This window comes from Aspergillus sydowii (genome assembly GCF_001890705.1).
Source record: "Aspergillus sydowii CBS 593.65 unplaced genomic scaffold ASPSYscaffold_3, whole genome shotgun sequence".
Classification (NCBI taxonomy): Eukaryota; Fungi; Ascomycota; class Eurotiomycetes; order Eurotiales; family Aspergillaceae; genus Aspergillus; species Aspergillus sydowii.
In genome coordinates this window covers 2,961,824-2,976,104 of record NW_024467861.1, presented here as the reverse complement: position 1 = coordinate 2,976,104, position 14,281 = coordinate 2,961,824, and the positions used below count along the sequence as shown (strand labels likewise).

Here is a 14,281-nt window from a genome sequence, read left to right as displayed (position 1 = left end):
GGGGGGGGATTCAGTTAAACGCAGATAAACATACAAAGCAAATTGCCCTACATCGCAGCGCCGTAGCCGCCAGGGCCACCGCAACTGGCACAGTTAAGACGTTCCAAAATAGCCTGCGGTCGCCACCACTTCCACGGGATAGATTAGTAGAATACGCAGGGACGGTATGCAGAAAAATATTCCGCCAACCCCGAAAATGGACGAAGAGTCAAGGAAAGGAAGTACAACAGCCTCATCCCAAGCACCCTAAACCTGAACCCCAGGAGATGAAAAGTCCGCCGCAAAAGGCGACAGACCCCCGGCCCAATATACCTCTTGTGAGAATCGATGTCAATCTCACACAACTGCCACTGCCCTCGCTGCTTGACATTGACATCGAACCAGTGTAAACGGGACAGGTTAGCGTGCGACTTGGGTGGTGTGTAGTTCCATTCAAATCCATCTAATTTGGGCAGGTCGTTTAAAATAGCTGTGATCTTCTCGGGACTTTGCTCAAACTCCGCAGCGAGGTGCGTTGGAACATCTATCAAGACATCAATGGGCTCAGCGGCTACTCTGCCCTTTGCCTCCGTTAGCCTAACATGTATTGAACCGGGCTCGTCACTGTCACTCCAGATATGGTTGATAACGGCTGTTCCGATATTTGTCAAGAGCTTCGCATATCCTGTTTTCATAGTGCCACGTTGGCCCCGGCCTTTGGCATAGAAAACCACCGGTGCAGTTCCCGCTGGGTGTTTATGAAAGGGCACTGGTATCACGTATCTAATAGACACCAAATGAGCAGTACATTCGGCGCATAAATTATGCAATGACTCGCAAACCATTTTGCACTATTTTTTTAGAATATAGGATACTCGAAACCAGGGCAAATTGGTGCGCGAGCCACCAGGACTTTGTCCACGAAAGCGGATGGTAGACATCATGTATATTGTTGGTAGTTGAATCTAGGCTGTCTCAGCCATTGTTACTGGGTGTAGGGCCTGTCATTGTAGACGTCCTTAATGCCGAGTTGCATTATGTTCAGGCAAAGATAGACTCCGAATGGCCCTTGTGGTAACAGCACAACAAAGAATGAATCATGATAATACAGTTAACCAAAGATCGAAGACTATATCCATGGGTTAGGACAACCTACTGGCTTGGGTTGATTTTCCTCCTCTCTACCGGGAAATAACTTCTACCACGGCTGGAAACATTGTATTCAATCTAGTTTAGCAATTGTTCGGTTTCACAACTCTATGTGTACGCGTTAAATGGGCGTTGAAAAATACAATCTGCAAATTCCTATACACTTTATAAACGTAACTACCACAATCTCATGCGTGCCGCAAGCACAACCTTGGTGGACAGGAGCAGCCAAGACTCATCCTAATAAATATCTCTGATATAAGCCCATCCTGTTAGAATAGGCAGCAGGATGTCACTTCACATAATAGAACACGACTCCTTATCCTTGATATACCTTACGGCCCAAAAGTCACCTAGAGGAGTTGGAGATTCAGGAAACCATTGAAAACGAGCGAGGCTGGCGTGCGAAGGTAAGTCATAGGCCCACATACATCCATATGGTTGCGGCAGGTCAAACAGCAAGGCCTTCACCTTGTCGGGGTTCTCCCTCAATTTGTCGGCTAGCTTCTGGGAAATGTCTATCATGAGCGAAATGGGCTCTCTGTGCTTGTCTGGCTGGGTGACAATTTCATGTTTGCTTTTGAGGAAGAATCTTCCCCGGTCAGAACAATGTTTGCCGATATTTTTGTAAATGGGCTCTTTGAATTCGTTACCCGAGTGCCATGAAGCATGATGCGAGTCATTTGGTCGATCGTGCTTCTCGGTCCAGATGATAAGGGGGGTAGTATTCTCGGGAACAAGGTAGCGTTTCCTGCTGTGAGGGCCCAGCTGCTGCAGTTTGGAGTTGTATAGTGCCTTACACTGCTGGCACAAGTTGGAGGGTGAGGGTGGGTTGCAAACAGCCTCCTCGCGCAGGTTGGACGTTGACTCAGAAGCCATTTTCGTGATACGGTGCTCGTGCAGAGAAATACCAGATTTTGATTGCATGCTAGACAACAGGATGGGTGGAACATTTGGCAGTATTTATATTTCGATTGGTCCAGCATGGACCAGTGTAGTCTTTGTAGGTGGTTGAAAGCCCTGTAGCAGAGGCCGGGCTACAGTGCACTATATCTGTTATGAATGGATTTGCTCACAAGATTTATCACGGATCGAACCCCTATGCCGGGACGCTCTTTGATTATGACAAAGATTGTATTTCCAGGCCACGAACTACAAAGCATACCCTGCTGGTCAATACAGAGTGCGGTTATGTCAGTTTAACGCCTGCATTGCCCGTCAGATCGACGCTTTGTGATACCAACAAAGAACTATATGAGAAACTGTTTTCATTACCAATCATACCATGTCTATATTTATAGCAATTTATGTCTTAAAGTTCTTTATATAATTAGTCGCTTCTATCACTACCGCTCTCTTTGACATAAGGCACCAAATGTACCAGCCCGAGGGGCCTCCTTAGCAGCCACCAAGTGATCATAAAACCACTGCAACCGGACCAGATTCGCATCTTCAGACCTGCACAATCTATACTTCCAGACACACCCAACTAGCTTCGGCAGATCCATTGACGCGGCCTCCATATCGGCAGGATTCTTCTCAATCCGCTCCGCAATATAATCCGGAACATCCAACATAACCGAAACAGGTGCTCCATCGTTTTCCCAAAAGTGCCGCCTCCGAAGAACGGTGAAATAGGCTGGCCCTTGGTAATACTTGTCCAGTAAAACGTGTTTGGTGATTACTTCGTCGAGCTCTTTGGTGAGCTTCGGGGTGCCTCTACCCAGGTAAGCCGTCTGTACGCCACCTGTTGTGTGGAGGATCAGTGGCCTGGTGTTTTGTGGGCGCTCGAGGAATTTTCTTCAGAGTGAGCCCCTGGTTGAAATGATATCTGAGAGTCTCTGACACTGAGTACACATCTTAGATGGCTGGCAATCCATCTCGACGGTTCGAACTATGCTAGACTTTCAAATATTCAATATACGGCAGTGATGAGTATAGATGGAGCCTGGCATTACGAGTAGACTGTAGTTACGAATGGCTGAATTTATATTGTTCATGGAGTGTCTCAAAACCGCGAGACATTATGAAAAGCCTTTCGACGCTCACGGGCTCTTTGGTTGCCTTCCTTGTATAGAAGTATCAAAGCCCATTGTGTGCGGTTTATTCTCGTCTCGAAAGACATTATATGTGGGATAAAGGGTTTGCTGCCTAAGGACTCTTCATCGGAGAAGGATGTCACTGGCCAGATTAGCGTTTTCCAATAAATTTTCCTGGTCTTATTGATCATCTTCAGCTTCCTTACCGAAGCATCTCTGGACACTGGTGATATTTTTTCCCAATCTAACTTGCAGCACGATACTGCTCGTCAATGAATTCCATACAAAGATAAGTATCAGCGAAATCAACAGAGAACAACAATGTAAAACAGCAGAGTCAAACAGGTGCAGGCAAATCAACACCTAACGCGTCCACGGCGCCGCCATATTCAGCGTACTCCATGCAAAAGAACCCCAGGGATGTTTAACAATCTCCTCAAACCACTGCAACCGCCACATAACGGGGAGGATATCATCAGGTCTCATGGCCCATCTCCACTGCCCTCCGCCAAAGATGGGCAGACTCAGCGTGATGTGGGTCAACACCTCCTGGGAGACAGAGATCCCGGCGGGGAAGTCCACAAGCACCCCAATAACAAGAGCAACATTGGTAGTATATTCCAACCCTGGTGGTCGTCGCGAAATGCTCACGTAGATGGGTGCTTGTATTCCGGTGGCCGTGGTAATGAAGCCCTGGATGGCGGCGTGGATTGCGAGTGCGAAAGGCTCAGTTGGGGCATCGTGGAATAGCGGCGCATGACTCTGGAAGTGGAATGTAGCGGCGTTTGTTCTCTCTGGGATTATTAAGGCTTGGTGGGGGATATTTGCCTGTAAAAGTCTGAAGCACATATCCGTCATCAGACGATTGCAGCACCTGCAGTCTTGGATCGGTGGAGGGTTAATGTTGGTGGACATTTTGATATTAAACTGTCGGATTCTTTGCGGATTCTGGTTGTAGCTGGGGATAAGTGAAGTAGAAATAGTGAATAGAATGTCTCAGTTGGGGAGTCTACATGTTTGAATGATCATATATATTGTGCTGGACAGGGTTCAAAGGAGCTGTCTGTTTGACGTCCACTTAACTTTTTTTTAAAAGCTGATAATACTGTGAATCTCATTCAGCCATTTATGCACCAGCTCGTGTTTGATTTAAGCCAAACGAATAATGAAACACCGGCTTCTGAATTCCAGAGTATGATAAACGACAAGCCTTCAGAAGTCCTAGATTCCCCTGCAATTCAATACCTAAGAACTAGGGTTCAGAACCATCGCAGACAACCTGAAAGTCCCGAAACCAGAATAAGGAGGTGCCCATTGCGCCAGGTCGATATCGATATGTTTTGTGTCCTTGAAGCCCTTCTTCGCCCAGTAGCCGTACGCCTGCGGTTCGGACACAATCGCCACAGGAAGACCCTGGGACTTCGCCCTGTTGACCACATGAGATAGCATGGACTGTCCGAGACCCTGTCCCCGGTGCTCTGGTTTTACGATCATGTACGTGAGCTCTGTATTAAACGTCAGTATAATATGCAAGCCAATGTTGGTATAACTCACCAATATGATCAGTGTTCTTCATGACCGCATCCAGCTCGTTGGCTGCCTTCATGACGGTAGCAAGAACATCAGCGTTGAAGTGATCAGGGACTTCTCCCTCTTCGCCATTACCAGGGTTCTCGTCGGTCTTCGGTGCAGGCTTCTTTCTGGTCATGCTGAGATGACCAACAATATCACCCGAGGCGTTTTCGACCACAGTCAGCGATTCCATGGTGTCAGGATCGAGGTTCGCCAGGGTACTGGTATAGTTCTTTCGCTGGACTTCTTCATTGGGCCAGTTCTTGAACAGGAGGCGGTTGATTGTGAGTCCTAGCTTCTGGGTGAAGAGCAGTTCCCCGGTCTCGGCGACGTCGCCGGCCTGGAATGGTCTGATGGTGTATTTATCGGAGTACATTCTTTAACAGAGCCTGTTCAATCGTTGTATGTTCCTGATGTAGTTCATCTCGACAATTTAAGCAGCTTGTAGTAGGCTCCCGAGTTCAACGTCGGGCGATGCCGACAGATTTACGTATGCATCTGGACTGGTCGTCATCTGTATCCGTGATTCTTGGTCTTAAGTTTCATCACTCGTGGCAGGCAGAATACTTTATTGCCTGTTGCTCCTCGCTGTCGCTGCGGCCTGGCGGCCTTCCGTATACGAGTCCTTATACAGGGCATCTGCCCTCGGCCTTTACCGCGCAACCGTCGCTGAAACGTGAGAACTGCAAGGCCTGATTGAGTTTAAACTCCGCAATCTTTTTCGCAGATGTCGATCGAAATTTCATGGACTGTGGCCATTGTGGGGTGTGGGGACCTTCCACTGCATAGGCTGCACAATTGCAGCACTGCAGTATCCAGGCAGTGCAGGCACAGTGAACAGCTGCCTGTAAGTCGCCAGATTCGCCAATCCTCCAGTCAGGAATAACATAATGCTGACGCCTAGATCTGATTATGCTCTTGTTCTCGACACTACCATGCATGCGTCTCCACCAGGCTTCGTTTAAACTGGTCCACCGAGTTTCCCCCGAAGTCGGCTCTGCGTACCGGTTACTTGCAGTTACTCCCTGTTACTTGCAGCAATTATAGACCATGCAAGTCTGCTGCGTGAAGATACTCGGTGGGCAGGGCCAAGAATCTACTACGTAAAAGGACCGCCCTATTCATCAATCAGAAACAATCCCCACGCTGAAGCAGCGCCATCCAGCAGAACCTGACACGCCTCGGACATAACTGCTGCATTCTGCAGTGCATCATGCAGATCCCTGGATATAAAATGTGATATTCCCTGGCCGGCCCTGCGTTAGGGTTTCTGTAATCTGGTCCGACATCTTATCTGATATCACTCTCACCATGCGGCTGCTCGCCGGTTCCCTCGTGTCTCTCGCTGGGCTTCTTGCTGGCCCTGCACTGGGCGCCTGTCCCTATGCCAGCCAGCTGGGTCTTGACGGTGACAGTGCGAAGCCAGCGCACCCCCACGCCCACACTGCTCGCGCTGCGACACCCCCACCGTCCAACAAGAAGGGTGTCTTCATGATGAACCGCATCGCACCGGGCACATCAGAACTATACATCGCCAACGCCGACGGCACGAACGAGCGTCCTCTCCTCTCCGAGCCGATCTTCGAGTACCACGCCGAGTTCTCGCCGGACGGACAATGGATCACCTTCACGGGCGAGCGTAATGGAGATGGGAACTCTGATATCTACCGTGTTCGCCCGGATGGATCGCACTTGCAGGAGCTACTCGCTACGCCATCCATGGAGGACTCTGTGGTCATCTCCCCGAATGGCAGTCTCGCCGCGTACGTCTCGACCGCGAACGGATACCGTGCAAACATCTGGGTGATGGATCTGAAGACTGGCTCGCGGTGGAATCTAACCGATACCCCCGCGACGGCCGCAAACGAGACTCTCATGAATGGATACTTCCGTCCAGCGTGGTCTCCAGACGGACGGTGGCTTGCCTTCTCCTCGGACCGGAATACAAACTGGGCAGGACACGGGGATCCGACTTTCCAGGGTCTCTCTGGGTGGGAGCATACACAGGAACTCTCCATCTACGCCATCCGTCCTGATGGCTCTGGATTCCGCCAGATCGCAACGAAACCTGGATACTCACTTGGCTCCCCGAAATGGTCTCCCGACGGAAAGCGCATCGTATACTACGAGATAACCCGCGAAGGCACATGGGGCGCACATAGACCGGAGTCGATCGATTCCACCAGCTCCATCCTCGTCTCCGTCGACTTCGCAACGGGCAAAGACAGACGCGTTGAAGTCTCAGGATCCGGCGTCAAGGCTTTCCCGCAGTACATCACGAACAGCACAATCGGATACCATCTCAAGGGAACCTCGAGGGAAGGAATCTACACCACGGCCGGCACATACCTCAACACAACAATCCGATCCCCATCCTGGTCCCCAGACGGAAAATCCATCGTATACGAGAAAACAGCCTGGGACGTCCGCCCGCTCAACAAGGAACTCTACGCCTGGGATACAACCTGGGACTACAGGTTCGTCGACGTCTTCCCGCAATTATCCCGCCAGAACCGCCTCGCCATGACAGAGAAACAGCTGGGGAATTCCTCCGTCGTGATCCTCAATCCCGATGGATCCGACGAGCACGTCGCGTACGATAACACCAAGACCGACCTCGTGGAATCCTCGCTCGTTGGCCAAGGTCTGGCGGGCGCATTCCAGCCCTCCTGGAGCCCAGACGGCGAATGGGTCGTCTTTGGCGAGGGAGCCTGGTTCTCGACCCGCGGCGAGATGGGCGGATGGCTTGTCCGGGCGACAGCCAACGGCTCTCACTATGAGACGCTGACGGAAAGCAACCAGACGCTGACGAATACGTCGATGATCAACTCTGGATTCCCGACATACTCGCACGACGGGAAGAAGGTCGTATATCGGGTCTGGGGCGCGAATTCGTCCAAGGGGGATCGCAGCCAGCTTGGACTGCGTGTTCTGGATCTGGAGACGAGGAAGATTGCAGTCTTGACGAATGATTGGGATAACCTGCCTTATTTCTCGCCCGACGGGGAGAGGATTGTGTTTACGCGGAAGACCGGGGTTTATAATTACGATGTCTGCACGATTAGGCCGGATGGCAGTGATTTGCGGGTGTTGACGAGTAGCGGGGGCAATGATGCGCATGCGGTTTGGAGCTATGATGGAAGGATTATGTATTCGACTGGCATGTTTGGGTTCCAATATGAGTGTGCGCTCTATGATGATACCTTCCAGCCCTATGGGCAGGTTGTTATTATGGATGCGGATGGATCGAATAAGCAGGTCTTGACGGATTCCATTTGGGAGGATTCAATGCCGTTGCTCATTCCGAATAGTCAGTATTAAACTGTAGAGGTTGTATGTGGTATATAAAAGTTCTTCTTGCTGGGAAGTGTATAGGATATATGTTATGTATATTACAGTGACATCGTGTAACTCTAGCTCGATATATCGGACGGCCATTTCAATAATATACACGGACTCACTATAACAGTAATATTTGAGGGATTCAGAATGTTTAATGCAAAGATACCCCCAAGTGGTTGCTGGCTATCCAGCCATCTCTCCAGCCGTGCTTGCCGGTTAGGAATGCTTCGGCCCAGAGGCATCGAGGAGAGCCCACTCTCTTCTATTTCACATTGATCTGAAAGATTAATGTCTTATTCTGGCATGCAGGCCAGTTATCGGCGTGGACCCTTCACAGGCATACCGGGAAAGGCTTTAGCCGTCGGATACTTCGGCAGTGGGATGTCGCCTGCAGTTCGCTAGAAGGGCTTAATAAGTTCATAAGTTGATAACTATCAATTCTGATAGACTGTTAGTCCAATGCACGACAGGATAACAGGTCATCCATTCGGTGACCGCTGCAGCTGGCTCATGAAGTCCGTGTCGAGGTCGCCGGCGTAGAAGCCCAAATTGTGTGCAAACTCCGGCTCAAGTCTACAATGGTTAGCAACAAGGCATGCCGAAATGTGGAATAGGCTGTGGATACCTGGCATTGGGAATTGAAGTCACCAACTCCTCAAATAATGCGTCGAACCCGTCCGCCTCCGCAAGCGAGGATGACACATTTGGCTTGTCCGCGGTGGTTAAGTCCTCGATATTCGATACCGGAGTAGCATATTGCATTTGCAAGGTACTCAGGTTCCCCGATTGATGATGACTTCCTAGTTCAGGGAATGGCATGTCTGCAGAGTGCAATTTTGCGATATTGTGGGGGTCGCTACTTATATCGGAGGCCTGTGATCTTGAACCCTCAGCTTCCTTTTTGCTTTTGTTGCCATTCATCCTTTCCAAGTATGATGAAATGCGGTTCCTCAATGTAGCGGCTTCATAGCTTTGGGGTTGACCTTCGAGACAATGCTGGCACTGCCGCGCAAAATAACGAAGCAGAGGTGATGCTCGTGGGGACGCAGTGACTTCTGCATAATCGTCCACTAAATCCAGTAAACAACGCGAGGTCTCTGTCAACACAGAGGGATCTGATATGTTGAAGCGACGGATTGCTGTCAGAATCACGAACGCAGATGTTAAATGTAGTGTAAGCAGTGGCGGTGTTGCTGAGTCCCGGCCGGTATATGGATGCCTTTCTAGCACAGCTTTGTTGCTCTCGATGATACTCCGCAAAGAGATATGTGCAGGGCCACGCTCCGTATTGTAAAGGATGCTCGAAAGAGTCTGCGCCAGGTCGCGTAATCGGTTGAATGTGCTCAGCGATCGTAGCGGTCCCCTTACTGCCATGTTGCTTGATATGCTCCAGCTATCCCACTCTTCCATATCGTCCTCGTCTACCGGCCCACATGCTAGTTGCTCCTCGGTAGATAATGAGGGAGAGCGATCCAGTAAACCTGATATCACGTTGTCCAGGAACATGCACCCATGGAATGTACTACGGAATCGGCCATTTTGAGACGATTCCGGCAGTATAGATAACATTCTTGCGGCCTGCCCTACTAGCACCCAGGCCAAATTGATATCCCCACCTTCAAGGTGCAGGAGGACAAGGATTATGAGGGCACGGATGAGATCCAGGTCTGCTGTTATGGAGGTGGACAGGATCCGCTTCTGAACGGAGAACGCGACTTCTTTAGGTTCGATAGAGGTCATCCCATCCCCATTTATCAAAGTCACATAAACAATGACAGCCCAAAGCACAAAGTGACATGAGCTATGGGGTGCTTGCTCGCTTGGGTAAGTGTACATGGCTCGGAGCAGATCACGGCGTTCGAGAATCGGAAACCACGAATGCGTATAAATAAAATAGACATCAAGCAATTCCGATGTATTACTCGGTAACTGGGAGTCGATTGCCTCTCTGCACTCGATCTGTGCAATTGGGGTTTGTTGTGTGATGCTGGCCTCGTTAGAGCCAGGTGCTGGTTTTGCACTGAGTGTATTGTTCTCGTCCACCACCCAGTCTCCATCATCATCATCGAAATTGTCTTCTGTGGATAAATCTCCCGGTCCAGCCGGTGATGCTCGTGATAAAACTGTCGCGACTCTCGACTTTCTCCAACGATCCACAGCTCGATTTCTCGACGCCGCACTCGGGCGCTCGCGCAACAGATCCAGAAGATCTTTCTCGCTGCTTGGGATACGCTGAAATATCAAGCCGAGGGCAGTCTCCAGTCCTCTCACATACCCCGTAGGTAAACCCCTCCGCCCACCTCCATTCTCGTAGGAGCAATTGCGACCCGCCGCCTGGCATATGCGGCAGACGGGCTGTTCGCCATCACACTTTGACTTGCGCCGGCGACATTGATCGCAGGCCCGGCAGATCCGCTGCCGCTTGGAAGGCCGAGGACTGGACATGGATGAACATGGGGAATTAATTACCCCGTGGATGTCTCCGCATTGAAGTAGAGACATACACTGCAGGATCTGGAGCAAAAGGTCACGTGATAGGCTATGCGTTTAGCCGATGCATGGGGGCAATTGCCGTCCCAAGGATTGCCGAAGCACGAAGGAATATAATCTGCTTAACGGTCAAGATATGCGTCGGCCGCTAGAATATGTGGCCCCGAAGACCATGTTTGGTGCTTGCACGACAGAAGGGGTGCTAGATCCTGGGAATCTTCCTCAGGGCGGATGTCCCAGTTATACCCGACAATATAGTCCCGATGCGACGATAGTTCTGATAGGATTCCCGCGGGCAGGGAAGAGGACGCTCGGCATCATTGCCTCTGTCAGTTTGCGCCGACGATTCGTTGACTTCGACGTTGTCTTTCGGGGTCATTTCGATTTGTCGCCGCAGGAGTATATTGCTGCCAATGGGTTGGGACAGTACCGCAAGGCCGAGGCCCAGCTATCACAGGAGCTACTATCGAAATGCGGAAAGGGATGCGTTATTGTCGGGCTTGGGGGTGTTGCCAACCAGGAGCAACAGACTTCATTGCGAGAGTTCGCGAAGGACCATCCGGTGATATACATCAGAAGAGCAGAGTCCGCGTTACGCCAGCTAGTCACAACCAGTGAGGATAAATTCGAACGCTACCGTCAGGTTGGAAACGCCTTTTTCGAGGCCTGTTCCAACTTTGAATTCTTCAATCTGGAGGAATCCCGGCCATCCAGCCAACTACCTTCGAGCCTGAAGCTAAAAGATACCGAACGTGTCTTTGTGCGTTTTCTGAACCGCATTTTTGGACACAAGGACAGTTCTTTATTCTCATCAGAGGCTTTTTCTCCATCTCATACGTTTACACTGCAGGTTCCGACATCATGGCTGGATTGTGGTCCCGATCTGAAAACCCTAGATGCCGGGGCAGACGCCATCAGTCTGGTCATCGATCTAAGCACAGTTGACACAGCTGGACTGAGTGACAGGCTGGCACGGTATATTGCAACCCTTCGAATGAATTCACGGGTCCCTATCGTCGTCGACGTGCATCCCGCAGGGCAGAGCCCGCAGCTATATACAGACACTCTGCAAATGCTGCTCCGTCTAGCTCCAGATGCCATAACCTGCGCCATATCCCACAACCCCAGCGCCATTCATACATTAAATGATACAAGGGGCCATACCAAATCAATAGCTACCTACCACCAAACAACGCCCTTGGGCTGGAGAAACGAACTTCCCGAAGCCCACTCTCTCCCTAAAAAGGCACAACGGCTCGGCTTCGAGTGCATCCGCATAACCGGCGAATCTGCTCTATCAGAAGACAATCTTGCCTGTATTGCGCTGAGGCAGAGCGTTTTGCAGAGCTCCAATATCTCAGTTATAATGTACAATATCGGGATCCTTGGACGCACGTCCGTCTGCTTGAACCCTATCCTGTCCCCAGCCATGCTCCCTGGCTGCGCTGGACTTGGAGTCACTCTACCAGAAGCCCAAAAGGCCCTTACAGCGTGCTTCCTCAACCCTAAAAAGCGCTTCACCATAGTCGGTCAGGCTGTCCAGCACAGTCTTTCGCCAGCCATGCACAACGCAGCCTACTTGTCGTGTGGACTTCCCCATGTTTACGATACCCTACAAGCAGATACCCTCTCACATCTGCAGCCCATCCTCGATGACAATACCTACGGCGGAATAGCAGTCTCGCTACCCTACAAAACAGCAATCCTCGAATACCTGGACGAGATCAGCCCAGACGCTCGAGACATCAACGCCGTCAACACTGTCGTCCTAGAAAAACGACAACAACAACCCGACAACAGCGAGAGAGCAATCCGCAAAGGCTACAACACTGACTACATCGGGATCCGGAACTGCATCCATAACCATCTCTCACCCGCCAACGCCATCCGCGAGGGAACAACAGCCCTCATCATAGGAGCCGGCGGCATGGCCCGTGCTGCCATATATGCCTGCTACCAGCTCGGCATTCGTCAAATCTGCATCGATAACAGGACGGTCGACAATGCGAAGAAACTCGCTGTTTATTATCACCGGTGGGCCAAAACTAAATTCGGTACCGAGTTCCAGCTGGAGGTTATCAGACCAGTGGATGACCCATGGCCTGCCCATATGCGTCTCCCGACTATAGTTGTTTCCTGTCTCCCTGCTCAGAAAATAGGTACTGAGTCTCTGATTGACGTTCGCGTGTCGGAGAAGTGGTTGCAGAGTACAACCGGTGGAGTGTTTCTTGAGGTACATATACCCTTCCACCATGCATAGTTCACGAATGCTAACAGACGTAGGTGGCCTATGGTCCGTCCAAAACCCCGCTACTGGAGCAGATGCTCGAACATACATCAACAGGCTGGGTTGTGGTGGATGGTCTGAGCTTGCTGGTCGAGCAGGGCATTGCGCAGTATGAACTCTTTACGAAACGGCCAGCACCAGTGCATGTAATGCGGGCTGTTATTCAAGAGGATGCTGTTAAACATGGGTACTTTCATCAATAAAAAATAGCCAAATCAAAAGAGTTGAAATGTAAAAATCCTCATGATCGGACATTCCTACAGCCGCGGCTAAGAATAATACCGTCAACGTCATAGCCATTATTTCTCACCATCCATATATGCATCACCGACTCTCTTACTGAAATACAGTAAACAATATTCCCACTACCAAATATATCATTTAACAGCACAATGGCCTACCAACCAGCTATAATGAGCGCCTCCCTAGGCCGCGCCTGGATCCACGCCCTCCCCAACAAAATCACCCAAGCCAGCACCGCAGGCTTCAAAGGAATCGAAATATTCTACGAAGACCTAGACTATTTCGCGCGCGAACTCTCTCACTCGGAAACGCCATCCTCAGATAGCATCCTCAACGCCGCTGACAAAATCCACTCGTTATGTGAATCGGCTGGTCTAGAAATCATCGGTCTCCAGCCGTTCTTATTCTACGAGGGGCTGAAGGATCGAGAACAACATGAGAAGCTGATTGAGAAGATGAAACTGTGGCTGCAGATTGTGAAAAGGCTAGGGACTGATACGATTCAGATCCCGGCGAATTTCCTGCCGGCAAGCGAGCTCGTTGACGATATTGATGTGGTTGTGTCTGATCTCCGCGAAGTCGCTGATATGGGTCTTGCACAGACTCCCGTCGTCAGATTCGCGTATGAGAATCTATGCTGGAGTACACATGTTGATACGGTGCAGAAGCTATGGGATGTTGTTCGCCGGGTCGACAGATCTAATTTTGGAGTGTGTTTGGATACATTCAACATTGCTGGACGGGTTTGGGGGGATCCGGCTGCTGTGGATGGTAAAGCTGTCGATGCAGATGCGGAATTGGCAAGGACGATTGAGTTTATTCTCAAGGAGGTGGATGTGAAGAAGGTGTTTTATATCCAAGTTGTTGATGCGGAGAGGATGAGGAGTCCGCTTGTTGAGGGGCATGAGTTTTATGTGGCTGGACAGCCATCGAGGATGAGTTGGTCGAGAAATGCGAGGACATTTATGTACGAAGAAGAGAGAGGGGCTTATTTGCCAGTTGAGGATGTGGCCAGGGCATTCATTGAAGGGCTGGGGTACAAGGGGTTTGTCTCGATGGAGTTGTTCTCCAGGACTATGAGTGAGGAGGGGAAGGAAGTTCCTGCTGAGCATGCGAGACGAGGGATTACCGCTTGGCAGAAGCTACAGGAGAGGTTGCAATTACAGTAGTTCTTCAATCA

At 50.4% G+C, this 14,281-nt stretch overlaps 6 protein-coding genes across 6 annotated transcripts; 2 read left to right on the top strand and 4 right to left on the bottom strand.

Annotated features, from left to right (window-relative positions):
- Positions 1-47: 47 nt before the first annotated feature.
- Positions 48-824, bottom strand: ASPSYDRAFT_29936 (uncharacterized protein; the record flags this gene model as incomplete). Its single annotated transcript, XM_040844705.1, has 2 exons — positions 48-128; positions 297-824. 2 exons carry the CDS (start codon positions 822-824, stop codon positions 48-50), a joined length of 609 nt encoding a protein of 202 aa, XP_040705252.1.
- A 601-nt stretch (positions 825-1,425) lies between these two features.
- On the bottom strand, positions 1,426-2,007 carry ASPSYDRAFT_1173145 (uncharacterized protein; the record flags this gene model as incomplete). The annotated part of the gene is made up of 1 exon (XM_040840269.1): positions 1,426-2,007. One exon carries the CDS (start codon positions 2,005-2,007, stop codon positions 1,426-1,428), a length of 582 nt encoding a protein of 193 aa, XP_040705251.1.
- Positions 2,008-2,474: 467 nt separating this feature from the next.
- ASPSYDRAFT_87990 (uncharacterized protein) lies at positions 2,475-4,082 on the bottom strand (the record flags this gene model as incomplete). The annotated part of the gene is made up of 2 exons (XM_040851933.1): positions 2,475-2,875; positions 3,566-4,082. 2 exons carry the CDS (start codon positions 4,080-4,082, stop codon positions 2,475-2,477), a joined length of 918 nt encoding a protein of 305 aa, XP_040705250.1.
- Positions 4,083-4,412: 330 nt separating this feature from the next.
- ASPSYDRAFT_87989 (GNAT family N-acetyltransferase) lies at positions 4,413-5,115 on the bottom strand (the record flags this gene model as incomplete). The annotated part of the gene is made up of 2 exons (XM_040851932.1): positions 4,413-4,672; positions 4,722-5,115. 2 exons carry the CDS (start codon positions 5,113-5,115, stop codon positions 4,413-4,415), a joined length of 654 nt encoding a protein of 217 aa, XP_040705249.1.
- A 935-nt stretch (positions 5,116-6,050) lies between these two features.
- Positions 6,051-8,060, top strand: ASPSYDRAFT_147259 (TolB family protein; the record flags this gene model as incomplete). The annotated part of the gene is made up of 1 exon (XM_040841699.1): positions 6,051-8,060. The coding sequence occupies one exon, from the start codon at positions 6,051-6,053 to the stop codon at positions 8,058-8,060; it is 2,010 nt and encodes a 669-aa protein (XP_040705248.1).
- Positions 8,061-10,189: 2,129 nt separating this feature from the next.
- ASPSYDRAFT_56747 (putative pentafunctional AROM polypeptide) lies at positions 10,190-14,270 on the top strand (the record flags this gene model as incomplete). Its single annotated transcript, XM_040849268.1, has 4 exons — positions 10,190-10,359; positions 10,830-12,804; positions 12,855-13,045; positions 13,247-14,270. The coding sequence occupies 4 exons, from the start codon at positions 10,190-10,192 to the stop codon at positions 14,268-14,270; spliced, it is 3,360 nt and encodes a 1,119-aa protein (XP_040705247.1).
- Between the last annotated feature and the right edge of the window lie 11 nt (positions 14,271-14,281).